This window comes from Cynocephalus volans, chromosome 5, assembly GCF_027409185.1.
Source record: "Cynocephalus volans isolate mCynVol1 chromosome 5, mCynVol1.pri, whole genome shotgun sequence".
NCBI classification, from domain to species: Eukaryota; Metazoa; Chordata; class Mammalia; order Dermoptera; family Cynocephalidae; genus Cynocephalus; species Cynocephalus volans.
The window spans coordinates 138308069-138330322 of NC_084464.1; the positions used below are offsets into that span (position 1 = coordinate 138308069).

The window sequence follows — 22254 nt, forward strand, 5'->3', positions numbered from 1 at the left end:
TGGGATATCAGGTAACCGAAACACCAAAAATATATTACTGCTGGGAGAGGTTGCTGTTTATGGGAAAATAAAATTTTACGTCATTGTTCTTTGTCTGATGCTTATTGCCAGAATGAGTTACATAAGGGGAGTTAGCTCTGTACATGGATGGCTGAAAGTGATTTTTGAAGCCCATGGAGAAAGAACTGCAGAGCTTTTAACAGAGGACAGAAGCTGTAACTTCAAAATGTGAAAAGGTTTCAGATTGGCTTGCAATATGAAACACACTTGTTTTAATTATTTGGAAAGTAAAAGAATACATACACAAGTGATCACTTGTGAAAAAAAAGTAATGTTCTCAGATTGGGAATTGAGTACGTTTTCACTATAGAAGATTCAAAAGCCTAGAAAATGTAATTGACAAACACTCTCATGTCACTTGAACTATGCACTAGGTTTTATTACATCTCTGCTTTACAGATGAGGAGATTGAGGCTTTGAGAGGATAACTTGCCCAAGACTATCCAGTAATAACTGGTAAAATCTAAAATCTAATTCTTGACTGCTGGGTGCAAAAGCCATATTACCTAGACACAATGAATCTTAATATTTGGTTTACTTTCTTTTGATTATGTATAATGAAAATTGGGACATATTTGAAATGTTTTCTAGCTTGCTACTTTCACTTAGTATTACATCAAAAACATTTTCCCAATGTCATTAAGCCTTCTCCAAAAACATTTTAAGGGCCATTAGAATTCCATTAAATTGATGTACCATAGGGGAAGAAAAGTCATTTTAATATTTTCTTCATTACAGTAATGATTTTGACAATTGGTCAAAAATTGGCATAAAATACTAGATATCTCTTCCTCTTTACAGATTTGGTCTGTTTTTAAATTTAGTATGCCATTGTAATACTAGTAAGGTAGGTCACTTGCTAAGTAGAGGATTTCACAAGGACATTCATTGTAATTGACTGTAAGCCAAGGAGAGTGAATATGCTCCCTCCGCAGTTATTTAACAATATTCCTAACCACCTGTATAACCAGCCACCATATCCTGTTTCATGGGGTTGGGGAAAGCACTAACCCTGCAGGAGGGGCTCTGGGAATATGAGTAGGGCCAAGCAGAAGCATGAAGGAGGGTGACATTTGTAAAGACAGACAGATGGAGAGGATGTGAGGTTTAAAAGCACTGAGCATGTGTTTGATGAACGATCGTTAGCCTTGAATGGTACAGTCTATCTCAGCACCGGGGATGAAGCTTTGAGGTGCTGTCTTGGCCTTTCCATGTATTCAAACTAGTGTGATGCTTAGCTTTTACACCTTAGGCTAAATTTAATGATTTAGTGCTGCAAGTTTTATTACTATAGATAAAAAGTCAATAAAGAGGGAAGGATACAGATTTTGCTATTTTTCTGGAGCCTACGGGCCTGCCCATTTTTATATCTAAGTGTGCTATTCAGACAGAAACAGTTCTCAGTGTTACTGGGAGAAGTGGGGATTATTGCATTGGCTGCCATGTGTTGGGTTGTTTTGGAAGAGGCCATAGGATCTGGAAGATTAAAAATTTTGATTACGATGGTTAATTTCCAGGGATGCCTGTGCTTGTTTCTATGTTGTAGGTGGCTTCTTCTTTCCCTTTAGCTTTTGTTCCCTTGTGGTAGAAAGATGAGGTTTCCATGGAGCATTGTCAAGGGAAAGGTGTAGGCTTTGGTGTCATATAGTACTTAAATTTGAAACTGGACTCATCCATTTGCCAGCTCTGTTCATGGATACATAACTCTGGAAGCTCTGTGTCTTAAACTGTAAAATGGACATGATAATGCTTCCTGCCCCAACTCCTTTGAGGGTTGAGTGAGATAATAAGAAAGATCCTACCTCATAGCTGCCTCTGACGGATGGCCACATCACTTTTCTTCCTTTCCATGCCTCCTTCTCTTAAGAAGTGACCAGAGTGTTTATAGTTTCTCCTAACTTTTAACAGTAGAGTTAAGCTTCTGATGGAGACCTGATGCTGTATAGTGTTTAGGTGACATGGGGCAAGTTATTTACCATCTCTGCACCTATTAGCTCCTTGATAACATGGAAATAATTACACATCACATAGTGTTCTAAGTACTAAATTAAATGAAATAATGCATGCCATGTCAGAATGCCTGGCTCAGAGTGGGCACTCAGTAGCTGGTGGGTGATAGTGCTAAATGGACTTGTCTTAGGACAGCCTTCCTCCTGGCAGCTTCCGGAGCCTCACGGCCTCCTCTGACTTCTTCACTGGAATTCTTTCTTCTCTCTCCTCTCTGGCTGCAGGCATCTCTCGGAGCTCTGTCCTTTTTCTTTGCACCTTGTAATTTCCCTCGGAAATTCTATCCATTTCCAAGGCTTCAGCTACCATTTTTAGACTGATAACTTCCAAGTTTTTCCTGAGCCCCAAACCAGTACATTCAATTGTTTACCTGTCAACACTTGGATACCCAAAGGAACTTCGAACTCAAAATATACAAGAATATAGTTATTGTCCTTCCCACTTACTTTCTCAAAATGGCTCTTCCACAAGATCCTCTGTACTCCGTTTCCATGCTGTCTCTAGGTTCAGTTTCTTCCTTTCCATTTCTCAATGCAGACATCTAAATGCACTTTCAGTGCTGGGCCTTTATAGCAGAGTGGTGTTCTTCCTCCAAGCTTTCCTGCTTCAGATTAGTAATGATGACAACAACAAAACTATAATAACAATACAAGTGTGACAATTAGAGAAAGCACCGTGATAATTATTTGTTATGTACAATATGCCTGGCTCTATTAGCCTTTCATTGTAGATGTCCCATTCTTGCTGTTCTCAGGGCTGAGGGAATGTTCCCACTCAAAGCCCACCCTGCTATCTCAGATCATGCTCTGGGTACTTGAGACTTCAGAATTCCCTGCTCAGACTATGGTGAGCCTCCTTCCAGAATCTGCATGCAGGCCTCTTCCCAAGCTTCTCTTTCAGAGTGCAGTCGTTGCCTCAGCTGTGTGCATCCTTAGTCCTAAGGGCTGACCACTGGGCAGCTATTTGCAGGAATTGTAGACTGAAACTGGCCTAGGCTGAAGAGTCTATATCTGTGCCCTTGGGACTCCTTGTGGGGCAGGACAGTGCCAGGGGTATGTAGAGAAAGGGGTTGGGCCAGGGGCCTTGAGGAGTGCTGTAAATATTAGGATGGCCCTGGGCAATCAATTAGAAATTTGGTTAATGTAGCTTCTTGTCTAATCATTATAACACTTTTTGAAGCAGGCAATCTTAGTTCCATATTTTTAAATAAAGAAAGTGAAGGTTGAAGAGGTTAAATACTTATTGCACAGGGTCTGATTTGACCCACATTATTTTGACTCCAAAATTTCTTACTTTTTATCCATTCTCTACATTATAGCCAGAATTCCATTTTGTAGAAAATGTCTGAGATACATTATTTCCATCATTAAAATTTTTCTATTAGCTCCTCATTTTCAACTGGCTAAAGGCTAGTTTTTCTGGCATGGCATCCAAGACCTTTCAAAACCTATCTCAGATATACCTTGTCAAACTCATTTCTCACCCGTCTTCCCACCATGACTTCCTCATCCCGTCACAGTGGGACTTTGGCTATTGCATGAACCCACTCTGTACCTTTGCACTTACAACCTCAACTGGGGATATACTGTTCCTCTTCTTCATTTGGCTGACTAAGTCCTATTCTGTCCCCTCCATTTCAAGGCCAAATGAATATCACCTTGTCTGTGAAGACACTTGCATTTTTCTAGCCAGGATCTCTTCCACTCCCATTATATGTTTATATTTGGTTGTGTATACTTAAATAAAAGTACCTTGTAGGGCCGGCCCCGTGGCTCACTCGGGAGAGTGCGGTGCTGGTAGCGCCGAGGCTGCAGGTTCGGATCCTATATAGAGCTGGCCGGTGTGCTCACTGGCTGAGCGTGGTGCAGACCACACTGTGCTGAGGGTTGCGATCCCCTTACCGGTCAAAAAAAAAAAAATACCTTGTATTTATGTACCTTGTGCTTAAATACAAGTAAGTACTACCTTATTTACATAGTAAGTAACTTATGCTTAACGTTTGCATATTATCATTTGTCTGTTACCTCCCCTAGACTATTGATTCCATGTGGAAAGGAATTGTGTGTCTTATTCATCATCATATACCTAATATCTCATATGACACTGGGACATATAGTAGGCTAAATAAATATTTATTGTTAAAAATGAGCTATTTATTACTAAAAATCTTATGTATTTCTCACATATGAATTATTAATCATTTAGGAATACCAGTTTTAATTCTGTCAGTTGTGTTGATCTGGTAATACACTGGTTTTATGTGACACTTTGACATCATAACTGGAAATTTCTATTTCATAGAGAAGTGTTACTTTACAGTTAGCCTAACATTTTGCTGTCATGGAATTTAATATATAAGAAGTTATAAGAAATGCGTATGTGTATTATTTGTTAGCTTTGATAGGCCATTGAGCCCTGACTAGAATGGGAAATCAGTTTTTTCTCAAAGTGATGACTTCTGTCTTGTTTTGAAGTTACCTGTCTTTGGTTATATGGACTTTTCTGAAAGATTTATGCCATACAGTTGCCATGTTTCAAGAAGTAGCTACACATTTGCATAAGATGATCAGCATATGAAAAAGATTGCTATGGTTTTGTCCACCTAATTTTCTCTTCCCTCAGATTTGAGTATTTGAGTTAGAAGTATTTTTGTTGTTGTTTTTTTCTGCATGCCACTTCATAGCAGACTGATGCTGCCCCCCTGCTGGAGATTCTGGGCAGAGTCCTAACTCTAGATTGCCAGTTGGAGCATTTCAATCATGAAAAACATCATCAAGTAGCAAAATGCACATGGTTCCATGATCCCAGGCAGGGCAGAACAATTTCCATGGGCACGTTTTATGCTGTTAGTATATTCACACTCTAAACCTGAAAGCTCAATCATAGGAAAACATGTCAGAAAGAAGCAACATTAAACTAAGTACACTGATTTTAAATTATGTATGCGACTAAGGTAACTATATTTCAGGATCATAAGCAAGCCTAGTTTCAGTCAAAAAGGCTTTAGGGAGATGAAATAGTCCACTAAGTATCTGAAAGATGGTAAGGAAATTTCTTCAGGGGGAAGATAAAGGGAAACTATTCTAGGAATATGGCCCAGTTTTTGATAAAGTCGGAAGGATGGTGACTCAACAGAAGAGGTGAAATTAGCACAGAGGAAGTGCAGGAAGGATCAGATTGAATCCATTACAGGAAACAGCCATTCAGGGTTCCAGGCCGAAGGCTTTGAAGGAAAGCGAGTGCATGTTTACACACAGGTAGGACAGAGCTAACTCCAGCTTTTCTCTAATTCTAAAAGTAACATATATCTTTTTATTTTTCTTTTCTTTTTTTCTTTGCTTGGTTAAACTCTGCTAAATTTTAAAGGTAATATATTTTATTTTTGAAATTTTTTTAAACGTGAAAACATATAAATAATAAAACCAAATCATCCATGTCCCCAAAAGGCAGAAATACATTCCAGAAGTATTTGGGGAATTTCCAGTTTCTCTGCCTCCCTCCTGCACCCACTCTTTATGTGTATGTAATTTTTTATTCAAGAGTAGGACCGTGGCATGGTATGTATTTGCTGTATATTGCATGCCTCCTCCCCAAGCCTCACTGAGGCTTAGTCCCCACTGTAACTATTGAGGGTGGGAAATCCTATTATGGTAACTGAAAGGTGGGGCCTTGGAGAGGTGATTAGATTGTAGGACCATGACATAGTGAATGGATTAAAAATAGTGGTCAGGGATGTGGTTCAGAGGACTTTCAAAGGAGAGTGTTTGAGGAACTATTTTCTCTCTGCTGAGCCATTTTCTGCCATGTGAGACCCCTGAGTCACTATTGCCACCACCAAGACCCTCACCAGAAGTATTCCCTGGACTTTGGACTTCCCAGCCTCTGAAACTGTAAGCAATAAATTTTGTTTTCTTTATAAATTACCCAGTTCCAAGTATTTTGTTATAAGCAGCAGAAACAGACAAATACAGTATTCTACATTGTATCCTCAGGTTTTTTGCATAACATTTTCAAAGCATTTTCCTGTATTAGTAATAACTTCACAATATTTTTAGTTATTATATATTATTTAATTCTGTAGTATACCATGATATATTTAACCTTATTTACATTATAAATAAAACTATAGTAAAAATGTTTGCATGTAACACTTTACCACATCTATGATTATTTCCTTAGAAAAGGTTACTAGAGGAGGAAATCCTAGGTCAAAGCATATTAATATTATTAAGCTCTTGATATATATGGACTAATTGCTTTTTATGGAAATCTTGAGCAAAAACTTCCCCTGGTGCTGCAGGAAGTGGTTCTATGAGGAATTGTGAAGTGTGTCGATGGAGGTGAGGAGCAGTTCACAGTGTATCACGGTAGGAAAATGTAAAAGTCAACATGTACATGACTGAAGTGGGAGATAATGTAAGGAAACGTCAAGATGGATTGACAGTGGACAGCAAGGAAGGACCTTCCTGATAAAAGATCCTTTAAAGGCTTGCTATGTATAAAACGCTTAACCCAGTTCTTGGAATACAGTGTGAGACTGGCAAATGGTAACCATTAAGGTCGCATACTGCCCAGGAGCAGGAGCTCAGGGGCCCAGTGCCTGCTCTACCTCTTGTCCAGGGTGAATTTTCTTCCCTTCGCCTTGTGTCCCTCATTGATAAATGCCAAGAATATTTTTCCCTCCTCATTGGGTGGTTCTGAGAGTTAAATAGCTGGCAACTGAAGGTTTTAATAAGTGGCATTTCTGTGACGTCAGTTGCCTCTCTGCTTTCCCTTGTATCAGTTAGGAATCCTTTGGTTGAAAGTGACAGGACACTTAATCTAAAGAAGAAGGCCAATATGTGTGTCCAACACAACGTGTTGTGTCCAATGGAATGAGAAGGCCTTTTTACTGGACTTGCTCATCTTCTCAGCTCAGCCAAATCTTGAAATGGTCTTGATGTTAACACTTCTCGGGTATTTTGCTCTTTTTGGTTATTGGAAGGTGAATTTATACTTGCTCCTATCTTGGACAGGAATGATGCCTGCATTTCCTTTGTTTTATACTCAGTGCTAAGTTCAGTGTGCTATACCCACCTAATAGATGCTCAATATTTGTAGAAAAATGAATTCTAGAACAGCCTCCCTTAAGATTAATATGAATTTCATGTCACTTTTCTCCCCTAGAAATAAAAATCTTTAGTGTTTTTTTCTCTTGTCTTAGACTTTTTTGTTTCTATAACTGAATACCTGAGATTGAGTAATTTAAATGTATAAGAATAATAATTTATAATTATTATTAATAATTTATAAGAATGTATGTCTTACAGTTCTGGAGGCTGGGAAGTCCAAGGTCAAGGGGACGCATCTGGTGAGGGCCTTCTTGCTGGTGGGGACACTCTGCAGAGTCCCTAGATGGTGCTGGGCATCACATGTCAAGGGGACTAAGTGTGCTAGCTCATATCTCTCTTATTCTTCTTATAAAGCCACCAGTCCCACTCCTGTGATAACCCATTAATCCATTACCTCATTAATCCATTATCCATTAATCTATTAGTGAACTAATGAACAACAAACTAAATCACCTCTTAAACGTCCCACCTCACCATACTGCCACATTGGGGATTCAGTTTCAACATGAGTTTTGGAGGAGATAAACATCAAACCATAGCACCCCTAATTACATAGAATTTATATCTATGGCAGAAGTATTAATATTGATAATCCTAGATTACAGGTGAAAATCCAAGCCATAATCCATTGTTAATTTTTTCCAAAATGAGTAAAAATTTACTCTCCCTTGTAAAAAAAATTAACTCTCCCTGTAGTGTTTTATATTTTTAAAATATTGCAAGAATATTAGATGAAAACTTTAAAATGAAAAACGATAAACTCATTGTCCTATCATGATAATGTAACAAATGTTTTCATATTTATGGTCCTTTCTATTCTTTTGCCACTTATTTTTTAAATGAGACATATCAAATAGGAAAAATAAAATGTGGTATTTAAAAATTTTTTAATGATTGATAAGTTTACTTTATGGTTTTATTATAAAAGCAAACAAACCCATTAGCATAGTGAGGCCTATAATGTAAATGGAAGTTTTGTTTATGGACCAGAATAGCAAGCATGCTGAATTGCTATAAAGAATAATTGGATTGTTGATGTAAATGCCAGAAAGAAATGGAAGAAAATGAATTCCATATTTAATATTTTGTTTTTATATTGGAAAATTTGCTTACCTTTTTGAGCTGACAAGGAAAAGAAAATGCTATGATGGTCATTTTTGTGAGGATCCAATGGCTTTATGACTTTAAAAAAGTATTTTTTTCTCATATTATGCAAATATACACTAGAGTTATTATATAAAAATTGGCACAAATAGAAAATATGAAAAAAGAAAAGATCCCCCATGCCACTGTCTGGAAATACCCACTGTCAACATTCAGCTAAACTCTCAGATAGTGCTCTAATTGATTTTGATTGCTGTATATCCTTTTGTACTGTTTGAGTTTTTTAAATGTACATGTACACCTTTTATAAGAAAACGATAGATAATAAAAGTTTATATCTTGAGGTAAAATGTGAGCATAACTACATTATATTATTTGAGATTCTTTTTATAAGATTGAATCATATAAAATTGCCAACATTCAACCCATTCTGACCTACAGAAATGGCAATTTCATATCCTCAACTTAATAATTGCAATAAGCTTGCCAGGAAATCATGAAAGCCTACAGGAGAAAGGGATTTTATGTTGTTCACAGCTGTATCTTTAGGGCCTAAAGCAGTTCCTGAAGAGGGAATCTGATCTTTTGTTTTGAAATATTAAAGAAAAGGATTGATACAGATAAAAATAATTTCATTAAAATAGAAATGAAAATAGAAATAAATGGAAACATTTTAACTGCACTGTAGAAAAAATCAATTAAGGAACCAGTTTAATTCAAATTGCCTCAGTGGAATTGACCCTGGCTTAATCGATGACAGTTCATCAGTGTTGGTGCAAATCATTTAAAGCATCCATATTAATAAACACAAATAATAACATCCTAGGTGTCACAACAGGAGGGTGAAATCTTCTGTACTCAAATTAGGAAAGGTCATGATCATTAGGAAAGGTGTTGGTTGTGGCTTGAACCCAGCTGCTGGTCCCAAAACCAAACTTTTTCTACTCATCCATACTGCTTCCACCTTTTCGTAACTACACACCAACTGTCAACTCTATTGCATCACTTCATGAATTATCACCCAAAATAAGATAATTTACATCCCTTGTTTGATCCCTGTATTAGTCCATTTATGTTGCTATAACAAAATACGTGGAACTGGGTAATTTGTAAACAAAATGAAATTTATTGCTTACAGTTTCTGAGGCTGGGAAGTCCAAAGCCCATCGAGAGGTCTCACATTGCAAGATGATGAAAGCAGAGAGAGCGAGAAAGATGAACTCTCTTCTCTCTTCTTCTAAAGCCCTCAGAACCACGCCCCTGACCACCATTTTTAATCCATTCACTACTGCACAGTCCTACAATCCAATCACCTCTTCAAGTTCCACCTTTCAATTACCATAATAGGATTTCCCACCCTCTTAACAGTCACAGTGGGGGCTAATTTTCTACTACCTAAAACTTGGGAGACACAATTCAAGCTTCAGGGAGTTTTGGGGAGACATAATCCACTACAATTCCTGTCTCCATTTTAACCTGGTGGACATTCAAATTGCCATTTTAAAGCAGTGGCATGTGTCATAGTTGGTAGGGAGCTGTCTATTGGCATAGACATCGTGGTGTAGGCTTGAGGACGTAGGTTTTGGAAACAGATAGTCTACATCTAAATCAAAGCTCTGTCATTTACAAACAGGTGACCTTGAACAGTGACCTAATCTCTCTTAGTTTAAGTTTTGTTGACAATTAAATCTCCACCTTCAAAAGTTACAATTAAATGAAAGAGTAAATTTGAACATGTATAGTATGTATTTCGCACATATGAGCCACTAATTTCAACCAGAGCGATGGTTATGATGTGAAGGAGTTCAGACAGTTATTTAATAAATGGCTTGGCTCATTGAATCTTAGAATTCTAGAGTGTTAGCAGACCTTGGAAATGTGAAGTATCTCCATGCTCCTTCCCACCCAGTACATCAAAGAACGATTGGCCTAACATTCAGAAATATACTCGATTTTACTTGAAGTTCATGTTTATTCTTTTCATGAAAGGCAATTATTGGTAAATCCAAACTCTTCCCCTATTCACCTATGTTAATTTCCCTTTGTCCATTGTTATCTTCTAGGCCTTTAATAAAGCAGGTCTGTGAACCGTGGCAATGCAGGTTAAGGAAATAGGCTCAGTCTCCTTGACATGACCAGATGCAGTATCACGGGATGATGTCTTCCTCATGCATATGCAGCACTGCTAATCCTTCATCTTTAAGAATAATGACATGTCAGGACATGAAACCTGGGGCCATTGCCTTTATTTAATTAGGCAAGAATGAATTTGCATGTGCCTGTGCATAAAAAAATAATCACTTAATGTAATTGAATGTTGGCTTTTGGTGTGCCCTTTTCCCAATGAGGCAGCGTCTAGAAAGATCAAAAGATGATTTATTCTAATACAGTATGCAGAAGGGGGGCTGAGTGTGTGCCGTGTTGCATCTTCACTATCAATTTCATCCTGAGACTCAATTAACAGGCCTGTTATTCTCTTTCATTAAAATCACTTTTAAAAAATGAAGGCAGGAGGGTTTTTATAATATCATGGAGCAAGCAATGAAATCAGTTAGGCCCCATGAGTTTCCTTCATTTCCACATGTGTTCCTTTCCAATTGAAGTCAGGATCTGAGGCTTGTGACACTACTCTAGGGGGTCACTGGGTCTGAGGGGATGAGAGGCCTTGGACAGTGAAGAGAGTCAGTTGTCCCCCCTCACCACACATGTGTGCATGCAGAAAAAACTACCTCTCTCTTTTTTTTTAACCTTGAAAAAGTTAACAGGGTGCAGTGTAATGTCACTTCAAAGGCCATCCCAGCAGAAACCTAAGTCCAGCCAGGGAACATTGCTTTCTTCTCTGATGCAGACCTCATAGTTGCTGCCATGTTGGGCAGAGTCCTTTCTCCTAAGGGCAGGGATTCTAAACGGGATCCATATGGAGGTGGGGGTCTGAAGGCCCATGAATCCCCTGAAATGCTATGTGCCTCCTCTAGGAAGAGGGTCTTTTGCCAGATTTTTCTGTGTCCATGATCCAAAAAAGATTAACAAATGCATATATTCTAGCTTTTCTCTGATCTTTTGAGACCAAAGGAGGTTGGTAGGAACTTAGTCTTGGGAGTCAGCTGGATTTGTATTTGAATTGTTTCCAACACATATTAGCTGTGTGATTTTTGGCAGGCTACAAAACCTCTCTGAACCCCCATTTTCTCAAATGTTAAACAAGAGTAAGAATGACTGTTTTAAGGTTGTAGTGACAGGTTAGACTAGAGAAATAAATGCAAGTTTATTTTTTTCTCTCTTTCATCCCACAAATACAAATGAAACAGGTACCTGTTCTGTCTTATTCCATTGAATCTTCCCTAGTACCCAGCATGGTGCCTGGCTCACAGTAGGCACTCAACTGTTGGTTGAATGGATGGTTGGGTAGATGGAGTGCCTTGGTTTAGTGCCCAGATGGAATCTCTGTCTATAGTGATTCTGCTTCAAAGCACTTATTTTCTAAGAGAGATCTTGGTACTATAACTGATTTTGCTAAGACCCTCCCAGGACAGTTAGCCCCTATCCTGTGCAAAATCTTCCTGGATACATGAAAAGATTAGATCTGCTTATCCTGTTCTGAAAATAATGATCTGTTTTGGGCACTTTGGCTATATCAGGGCTGAGCAAACTACAGTCTATAGGTTAAATATAGCCTTTAGCTTATTTTTGTAAATAAAGTTTTATTGGGACATAGCCATGCTCATTGATTTACTTATTTTCTGTGACTACTTTTGTGCTTCTTGAAATCCTCATTCCATTCTCTCACCTGTTTATAAATTCTCAAGTTTGATATTGCTAACCTGAGCCAGGTTACTGACAAATGCCAAGATTGCCAGCTTGCACCACAACTCTAGGGACATCACTGAACTGCTCCTCATGCAAGTCCTGACCACCAGGCAGGACTGGTAGATGGAGATGGTTCAATTAGGTTTTGGCTGAATTGAAAGGTATCAGTGTTTGGCAGAAAGAACGTGGCTGTATAATCACACAGATGTGGATTCAAACCCTAACCATTCATAAGTTGGGCAATCTCAGTCAATATACTTAACTCTGCTCCCCTATCCACAAAAAAAGGCATTTTAGGACCTATTCTGCAGGGTTGTAGCAAGGAGTATAGATAACACGTATCATGGGTTGGCAAACTTTCCTGTAAAGAGCTAGATTATAAATGTTTCAGGCTGTGCAGTCCATATGGTCTCAGTCCTAACTAAAATCAATGAATATTTGAGTATATATTGAAAATATAAAACAGATAAAAATAGGGCTGCCCTGGTTTAAATGCGGGTGGGGGAACCTGGTAAAATGAAGTAACATTTCATTTGCTGTGCCAGTGTAACTCCATAGGGAAATAATGGGTTGATTAAAATTCTTGATCTATTGTTTAATTATTTAGAGTGGATGCTTCTAACAGAAAGATATTTTTGTCTTTGTAGTTCTTTTGACTTATTCCTAACATATTTTAGGGCCCCCCTTTTTTTAAGCTTTAAAATATCCATGTAGCTGTCCCTGTATTTGTTTGTTTGTTTGTTTCTCCCACCACAGCGGGTAATGTGGCATCCAGGTAGCTCTCACTGGCCAGTGCTGTTGATGGTCCATTTGCTTTTCTGTCTTGGAAACATGTTTGATAAGAAACTGTTACAAAATTCAAATCTGCCTCTTGATGAAGGCTGTAGAGCAAATTTTAAAATTATAAATGTTTGAATATTTTGAGTTGGACAGGAATGGACAAATTAATAGAATTTTAATTTATATTGATAAGGCAGAGTGCTGGTGGTGATGCAGCTACTTGCTAGGTAAGGAAGAGGTGCGAACAAGGCATAGAAATCTACATAAATGCTGCTTCTAGAGTTGTTCACCCCAGGTATACTGCGTGTGAGCAATGGCATTAATCTGGGAAAGAACAAAGCATGTTCATGGACAGGTGAGGGTCCCACTGTGTGCTAATTAGTGTACCATGTACTAATTATTTAAAGTCCTCAGGTTTGCTCTTCTTGTAGCCATACGAAGAAGGCGAGATGCTAATATGCTATTATTTCTGCACAGCTTTTTTGCTGTGTCTCTTTAAGCCTGCATGCATTTTCATTATTGGTTATAGTTTTCATGTATGAATGTATGTGATGGCATTTGGGGGTGGATGTACATAAGGCTTATACTGCTTGACTGCCAGCCTTACTGAGCTCACACATTGCCTTATTATGTTTGCCAGGGAGAAATGCCTGCTGCCTCTCCAGTTGGCTTTGGAATCCAAGAATGTGAAGCTGGCCCAACATGCTTTGGCAGGGATGCAGGTATGGCTTTGACTGAATGCAATGCAGTGACAGATATTGACGGGCCACTTTGGCATTGAAAGAGCAAATAGTTAACATTTTATAAAGCCTGGCTTTTTGAAGACCCACCCTGCAGTTTCACTGAACCAGGAAATAATTACAGAAGATAACAGGATTTCCTTATATTCACCAGAATTTCTCTGTACTTAACATTATTTTGTTGCACCTTTGTAGTCACACACTGACTCATGGGGACACAGCTAAGCCCACACAGAAATGAAATATTTTTGTGGCATCCAACTTTTAGGAGAATAAGGGATGCCGGGAAAGTGACCCCAAGTTCATACCACTTCAAATCTTTTATGCATTCAACATCTGTGATTCTGTGTAATGAGAACTGACAGTCAGCTGGTAAGATTTTGATTTTTAATCTACATTTAGGTTGGAAAATGTTTTAATACATTTCATTTCCATAGCAAGATTGGGAAGAAAAAGGAAATTTGGTTTAGTAAAAAAAGTCAGATTGGCTGGAACACATTTCTTTCTCTGAGCATTTGTTCATCTGTGTTTTACACCAAACATAATGTGGATCTAGTTCCAAAAGTGACAAGGTGATGAGTATATAAATACATTGTCTTTTTAAAGTGGTTTGATTTCTAAGAGACAGCACTGTGAAGTTCAAGCCTGTGGGGTTTGTTCAGAATAACCCTGGATTGGTGGCATTTGTTGGATGTCTTGTCATGTCAGTGGGGACTTTTATAGCTTTTAAAGTTCAGAGAGGTCCCCGATACCTTTTAAGAGTTAATACATATGAAAGGGTGAGAAAGCCCTTTTTTCCCCAGTGGATTGGAATTAGATAATGTATATTTTAATATGCAACAGCAATTGAAATTTTTAAATATTGTCAACTTTTTGCTTTTCTCCAAGGCAACTAGGCCAACCCTAAAAATGAATGAGAATTTGTTCTGACCTGCCACTCTTGTTTCTTTTTCTCCAGTATCATATAGATTTTCCATTTAGTTTCTCTCCTTATGAACCCTATAACATTCCAAGTTGCAGTACCGTGTTGTTAAGGGCTTATCAAATCATATTAGTGTCAATGACTTGGTGGGCTGCGAGTCTTCCTTTTACCATCCCCTGCTGCCTCTGTTAACTTTCGGCACAATTTTAGGACTTGCCAGTCTTTATCACTTTAAGTAAAAACAGCTTTGTACCTAAACTTTAACTCTGAGCTGCCCTGGGTATATCATGTGATTCTGAAAAAATTCCTTTTGAGAGAATATAGGCAGAATGTCAGGGGGTCTTAAGTAAAAGGTTTGAAATACTTGTGTTCTAGATCCACAGTGGCATAAAGGTAAAAGAGGGAGTCATCACACTGGTTGAATCAGAATTCCCAAAGTTCTTCACAGGCTGCAACTCTAAGCCACACTGTAAAAGAGCAAATTAAACAGGGACAAATATAAAGTCCTATATTGGGGTCTCAAAAATGAACTGCACCAGGATGGAATGTGGTAGAAAACCTTAATTGCAGCCCTTGTGAATGAGAATTAGGGGTTTCAGGGTGAGTCAGCAGAGAATATGCTGTGACTATGGCAAAGGTCATTTGATCTGTGCATGTGATCCGAGTTACACATCACCTTTAATGTCACACCTCCTTTGAGGTGTCACGTTCACTCTGGAGGCCACATTCTAAGCAAGTTACTGTGCAGAGAACATTTGAAGGAGCCTGAGGAGGTTTTGTATGGAAAAGAAAAGATTTGAGTGGACTTGATAGCTGACTTCAGATATTTTAGAAGCTTGATCCAGATGGCTGCAGGGAATGATGACGGAGTAGAAATTGTAGGCAGATGGGTTTTGATACAATCTGAGGAAGAATTTTGTGAAAAGTAAAAGTTGTGCTGAAATAGCAAAGGGTTATCTTGGGAGGTAGACTTCTGGGAGTCCTCATGAAAGTGACTATCTTCTTGTTCAGGTTTTTGTGAGATTCATTTTCTGATGGGGATGTATATTAAGATTTATGGATAATCCCTGGACAAATGACTGCTCACATTAGGAAGTGAAAAGATAAATATCTGAAAAATGAACTTGTCAACAAGACCTTCTACTTTCCTGTGACAGAGCTACCTTCAGAAAGGGTATGCCTGTGTGTGACTCCTGTGCAGGGCTGGATTCTCCTGGGCACAGACATCCTCTATTAGAATTTTGCTTGATGAAATTTGGAATGAATTATCTAATATCAGGAAAAGGTCTTTGCCAAAAACTGTTTACCCATGGTTGGATGCACTTTTTTTTTAATGGCACATAGCATAAGATCTTTCCTAATGGCATTCAGCTATGTGCCTCCCGAGTAAGAAAAATGATCAGTACGTAATAAGATACAACAGAATAAGGCAGCAGGGGACAGCCTGTCTGTGATCACTGCCTTGTGCCTCTTTACAGAAGCTTCTGTCAGAAGAAAGGTTTGTATCCATGGAAACAGACTCTGATGAGAAGCAGCTGCTCAATCAGATCCTGAATGCCGTGAAAGTGACGCCTTCACTTAATGAAGACCTGCAGGTGGAAGTGATGAAGGTTGGTGTGACGTGGCCACCAGTGTGCGTCATTGGGACAGGAAGACATTCTGACCCCCAGCACTTGTTATCTTGAAAATGCCTCTGCACTGTGGTCATGCCTCCACGTTGTGGCCATCTTTCATTTGGAATAGATGGTTATTACCCGTGCTGACAGTCCCCCCAAATTACCTTGATTGTTTAATGGCAAAAAGTTACAGTTTCAATAAATCAGTAAGATTTTTGGCCTGATCCTGCATATCAAATGTCATTAGGAAATGTATCACCTTTTAAGAGAGTGTATGTGAGTGGTTCCAGTGTAGAGTAGATCAATCATTCTGAGTATTCTGCCCGCCTGTGTATGTTAAAACAAAGCAAAGACCTAACAATGTTTTGATATAGACTGAGATTTTAGAATGGTCAGTTTAGGGGAGGAGGACCATCCTTGGGAGCATATCAGAGTCATATCTTTTTTTCTTCCTCCAGTTATGTGAACCCTCTCTCCCTCATTCCAGTTACCAGCTCCCTTTTAGGGATGGCATTTCTCTCTTTCTTTTGGAACTCCATGATTGGGAGTTCCTATGCTCACTGGAATGTGTCATGTTCTACGAGTGAATGGCGAGTTGGGCAGAAAAGGATGGAAATCTCTGCCCCAGACAACACCTTGGTCACAGTAATACAGCAGGAGCCAACAAGACAGCTTTTAATGATGAGATCTGTCCTTTTCCTCCCTGGGGGAACATGTGTACAGGAATATTCAAGAATAGTTGGTGTCATATAATGGTTGATTTTTTTTTTTTTTTCCTGGAAATGCATTGAAAGATTTCTGTCTTGTATAAGAGACTTCACTTCTCTGGGTTTCATTTTCTCCATTCAGAAAAGAGAAGATTGACTTCAGTCATGACATTTTCTTAATGCCCTGGGCCTCACCCTAACCCTGTTGGTGGGTCATTTAGGGTAGTGATTGAGAGCCCAGACTCTGAAGCCAGCCTGCCTGGGTTTGAATTCCCATTACTTCACTTCCTAACAGGGTGTCCTTGAACAATTTCTTAACCACTCTGTGCCTCGATTTCCTCATCTGTAAAATGAGGAAAACAGTAGTACCTACCCAATAGGATTGTTTTGAGGATTAAATAAGGTGGCATTAGTAAAGAACTTATCACAGTATCTGGCATAAAGCAAGTGCTTTAGAAGTGTTATATATTAATTACAACTACTACCACTGCTACTCAGTGCTGCTGAATCAGAATCTCAGCAGATGGGTCTGGAAGTACGAAGTTTTCACCAGTGTCCCAAGTGATTCCTAGACACAGTAAACATTGAGTACCTCTAAGCCAGCTGATCTTTAAAATCTCACTCATCTTTAACTCTCCTTGATTCTGGAATGTACAGTTTTACCCTATCTTTCGATGTAAGCTTGGCAGCTTTGCAGTCATAGGAGCCACAGAGTAGCCACCTCTAGATTTGCTTTCCTTCGCCACTCCCTCTGTGACACTCTTGAAAGAGAGGCAAGGCCAGCTGCCACACTAATCACTTCTGTGACTTCCAAGTCTAGTCTGTTGAGTCTTTCTTCTGCTATTAGGTTTCCAAATACTAGAGGGTGAGCTTTGGTTCATACCGAAAGACACACCACACAGATTACGTATTACTCTGGAAATTCTTCCAGGAATAGTTTTATTTGTGGTATACAGAAATTTGCATTAAAAATTGAAATGAGAAAATACCTATTCTAGATGGAGTGGAGAAGCAGAACATTTAATGTCAACAGTAACACCTGTTTTGAAAACTTGTACTGGCTAATTCCAGCCCAGCAATGCCTTCTGCTAGCCTTGCTGAGACAGGAGGTGACACATGTTAACTCTACCAGAAATTGTGGAAAGTCTATCTTAATGGGCTTTTTAATGACAGTGTAATAGACCATGGTACTGTTAGTTAAAGTCTGTGAGGAAAATCAGACATTGTGAGAAAAAAAGAAAAACAATAATCTGGGCTGTCATTTTTTATATTTCCAAAATGCTTTATAAAATAAGGGCCTTTGCTACATACTGTTATTTTTAACTATGTAAATACTGGAATTGGGAAAAATATTTCAATTCACAACAAATCTAGCGTTAAGCTAATAGTATACTTTCATTTTGGACATTTTTAGTCAAGTTGCTAGAAGAATGATGAAAAGATAATTATACTTTGGGTGATATTATTAGCATCAAATAAAACTTCGAAGATGGTCTTCTGACTGTGGTAAGTCCCAAGTGAAGGCTCCATGATCATTTTCTATTTCTGAGATTTAAAATGCTCATCTAGATGTAAACATTAATCCAAATTATAGTTTCTGGCTTAGAGCAATAAGTTTATCTCCATTCTCTATGCATGAGGACTTTCTATACCAACTTCTTAGTAATCTCCAGAAGTTCACACCCCTTTACCTTGTAATTCTATAATACTTGTAATGACCAGAGTAAAAACTCTTAAATAAATCCTTGTTTTGCTAATATCATTACTACATTAAAATGCTTTTACTACCTATTCCCCCTAAAACGATGTTTATTAAAACAGAGAAAGAATTGGATGTGTCCTTAGAGGGAAGATCGGATTCTCATTACATATGAAAGATTTTGTTAATTTAGTCTTGGTGCTTCTACGTAATTTATTCTCATGATAAATTATTTAAACCAGATATTTCATGTAAAAATTCTCCAGCCATTTTTATGAGTTTTGTAGGTTACAGAAAAATCTTTTAAAATGAGATACAGTAGGCATTTTCAAATGTTGATCTGGATGTAGTATTCAGAAGGGATAAAGCCACACCATGCAGTTTTTATTTATGTCTGTCCAAGCACAGCACAGTACATTTTTATAACAAATCCTAGGTGTTATTTTTGAAAATGCTGTTACACATTTTATTCACATATTGCTGTCTGCCAGTGTTTATAAACATGAGAAATTGAACTGGGTCACACTCTTAGGAGTATGTAGCAATTGTATTAAATTCCTGAAAAGAAAGTATGGTTTTCTCTTTCAGAGATTTCTCCAGCATTAAATAGAAACTTGCTAATAATGAAACCCAAGATTCCAATGGTAGTGTTCTCATTTAGAAAGAAGGCCCTAGACTTTCAATCAGAGGGTTAAAAATTTTAAAAAATCAATGATGCTTGCTTCTGACAAGTAGGAATGAGGTTAAATCACTTGGTCTAGGAACTATTCAACATGGTTTTACTATTTAACAGAAGGGGGAGAAAAGGCAACTTCGATTTATTGAAATGGCCAAGGAATCCAAATAAAAATTTTATAGCTTGAGCAAATAAAGTGTCAGAACTGTAGAGAATCAGAAAGAAGGTTTCTCTGAAGATAGATTAGCTTTGAAAAGGATTAGTAGATTGTAGGGAGCTATTTAATATTTAGATTAAATATTTGTCTCCTTTGGTAACATTTTCCCATGCTGTGTGCCATGTCCATAAATGCCATGCGGACTTTACAGGCGCCATGTACATAACCAGTGACATCTCTGACTGAAGTAATTATGACTTTTTCCCCCTTTCTTTCTGACAGATAACCTTTAGTGAGGTTATTAACTGATGCAGCTGGCTGAGTCTTCAAAGCCTGAAAGGAATTATGGCTGGTCTTCTCCCTGCATAAACATGTGACAGATGTGGGCATCCTATCAGGGGAGGGCATCTGGCCTTGACGATAAAGAAGGATCTGATACTGGACACTGAGAAGGCATTTGATGAGTGTTCTATTATTGGATGTCTTATTTTATGATAATAAAAGTGAATATTGGTGGAGCAGTTTACAATTTTCAAAGGAAAAATGACAGGGGCTGATTATTAATAACACTTATTATGCATCAGACACTCTGGTAAGCACTTTACGTTTATACTAAGATCACACAGCTAGTGAAATGACAGGGCCAGTATGTGAATCATAATTCAGCCGGAGGCCAAATCCTGTGCTCAAACAGTGGGCTATCTTGCTTGATAAGTCTATCCTGAAAGACCCGTAGCTGGTCGTCGTTACTGTTTTCCTTGAATAGATGATCAAACTGAAAAGTTAAGTCACATGTTAGTGGGGGCAGAGCTAGGAGTGGTTCAGAGTCTTGTGTGTTTTCTGTGTCCTATAATAATGTTATTCCCTGACTAGTTCTGTGAGCTAGATTCAAACATGAAGAATCGAATAGTCTTTCCCACCAAATTAGGTAATAGCTCTGGGTGTGTGTGTGCGTGTGCGTGTGCGTGTGCGTGTGCGTGTGCGTGTGCGTGTGCGTGTGTGTGTGTGTGTGTGAGAGAGAGAGAGAGAGAGAGAGAATTGGGGAAAGGAAAAGAGAATGTCATTTACTGTTGAAGTATTTTTATATAACAAAAGCCTAGCAAATGTCCACAGAAAATACAAAGGTGAGTGAATCATGGACAGAGAGTTTTCTATCTGTGTGGCTGGTGGTCCCAAGTTTCAGGATGTCCTCGTAGAACTCTGGTATTACAAAGTGGAGGGGAGTGTGCTTTTAAATTATGTATCAGGAAAAAAAAATATTTATCAACACTGCAGTCAGCATCTTGGTCTGGGAGTAAGAAACAGGCCAAATGGAAGGACCACTTTTAAATCCCTTCTCAATAATGTTTTAATGGAAGAGTCTCCTATTTGGGAAATTTGTCTAAATGATTAATTTTGATGTTCTTAACTTGGCATTTGGTCTTCTAGAGTTCCTTATGGAAAGAATGATCATTAGTAAAGTTTGAGGGTGAAATGGCTAATTTGTCTTGCCTTTTTATAACAAGGAGAAATCCCTTTTTAGCCTAAAGCCAGTGAGACACTTTAGAAATGTTACAGCAATTTCTAGCATTAAGGAAAAATCCAGTGATGGTTAAAAATGTTTAATTCCTGACTGTGCCATTGTTGGAGGTTGATTTAACATGCTTACATACATATTATGTGTGCAGTTAATGCAGGGAAGTGTCTAAAATATGTGATTCTGCTAAGCAAATGATTCTGAAGTAGCCTTCCCTCTTCCTGCTTCTAAGATTGAGTGATGATAATCTTTTCTACTTTGTACACACATTGATATAAATATTACTGTTTTTCTCCCATGTTTCTTTACCCTTTGGTATAACTGCTTTAGGCATGTGATGAAAAAGTAAGGAGCAAACATTGAAAACTTAGAGACATGATTTTACTTCAAATAGTTTATGCATTATTTTTGAGATAAATAGATTTTCATATTATGTAGAAATTTCTTTTTTTAAAGCACCACCATTTCCAAGTGCCATGCCACTAAAATACATTTGAGAACCACTCTACTACATGATTTAAAGCTTCCCTCCTTGATCTTAGTTAAGCAAGTATAATTATAGAGGCCCTCAGTACTTACTGTGGAAGTTCTAGAATTCATAGAGGAGTGGAGATCCTCTGATTTTTTTCAATTATTTATTCAGCAAATATTTGATTGTTTCCTGTGCACCAGGCACTGTACGGGGCACAGAAGATCCTGTGAGAAAGAAACAAAACCAAAACCAAACAAAAACACAATCTTTGTCTGTTTGGAGTCTAGTGATGGAGACAGAAATCAATGAAATGCATAAATACACATAAACTATGATAAATACAATGACAGAATAATCTAGGGACTAGAAGAGTATTTATAGTAAAGCCTGATGGAGAGCAGATGAAAAGGAGGACAGAGAAGGCTATTCTGAAGAAGTGACCTTTAAAGGGAAAAAGATCTAACGTGTAAGTAAGAATCAGATAGGCAAGGAAGGATAGGGTTGGAGAGAGGGATGAAAGATTGCTGTATTAGGATTCATTTCAGCTAAAACAAGGCAGAATTTTATTTTTCTTTCACACAAACTTAGGCGTGTATTTGTTGAACCACATTATCAGGGACCCTCATTTTTTGGACTTTGTTTCCCCATCTTGAGGTCCACAATGGCCCCCCATTCCGATCAACACGTCCACATTCCAACCAACCAGCAGGAGAGGGGAGGGAGGATGTTTCTGCTTACATGCCATTGGCCAGAACTTGGTCACATGGCAATACCCAGTTGTAGTTAAGACTGGGAAGTGTAGTCTTTATCTTGGGTAGCCATGTATTCAGAGTTCTGTTCTTGAAAAGGAAAGGAATAGTGTTGAGAGATAACTGGCAGC

The 22254-nt window shown here is 38.3% G+C and overlaps 1 protein-coding gene across 1 annotated transcript in view; it reads left to right on the forward strand.

Annotated features, from left to right (window-relative positions):
• Positions 1–22254, forward strand: part of ARFGEF3 (ARFGEF family member 3) — a 151729-nt gene that overhangs the window by 20572 nt on the left and 108903 nt on the right. The window contains exons 3-4 of the mRNA XM_063097320.1: positions 13510–13591; positions 16010–16141. Coding sequence (XP_062953390.1) covers positions 13510–13591; positions 16010–16141 — 214 coding nt within the window. The remainder of the gene's footprint in view (positions 1–13509; positions 13592–16009; positions 16142–22254) is intronic.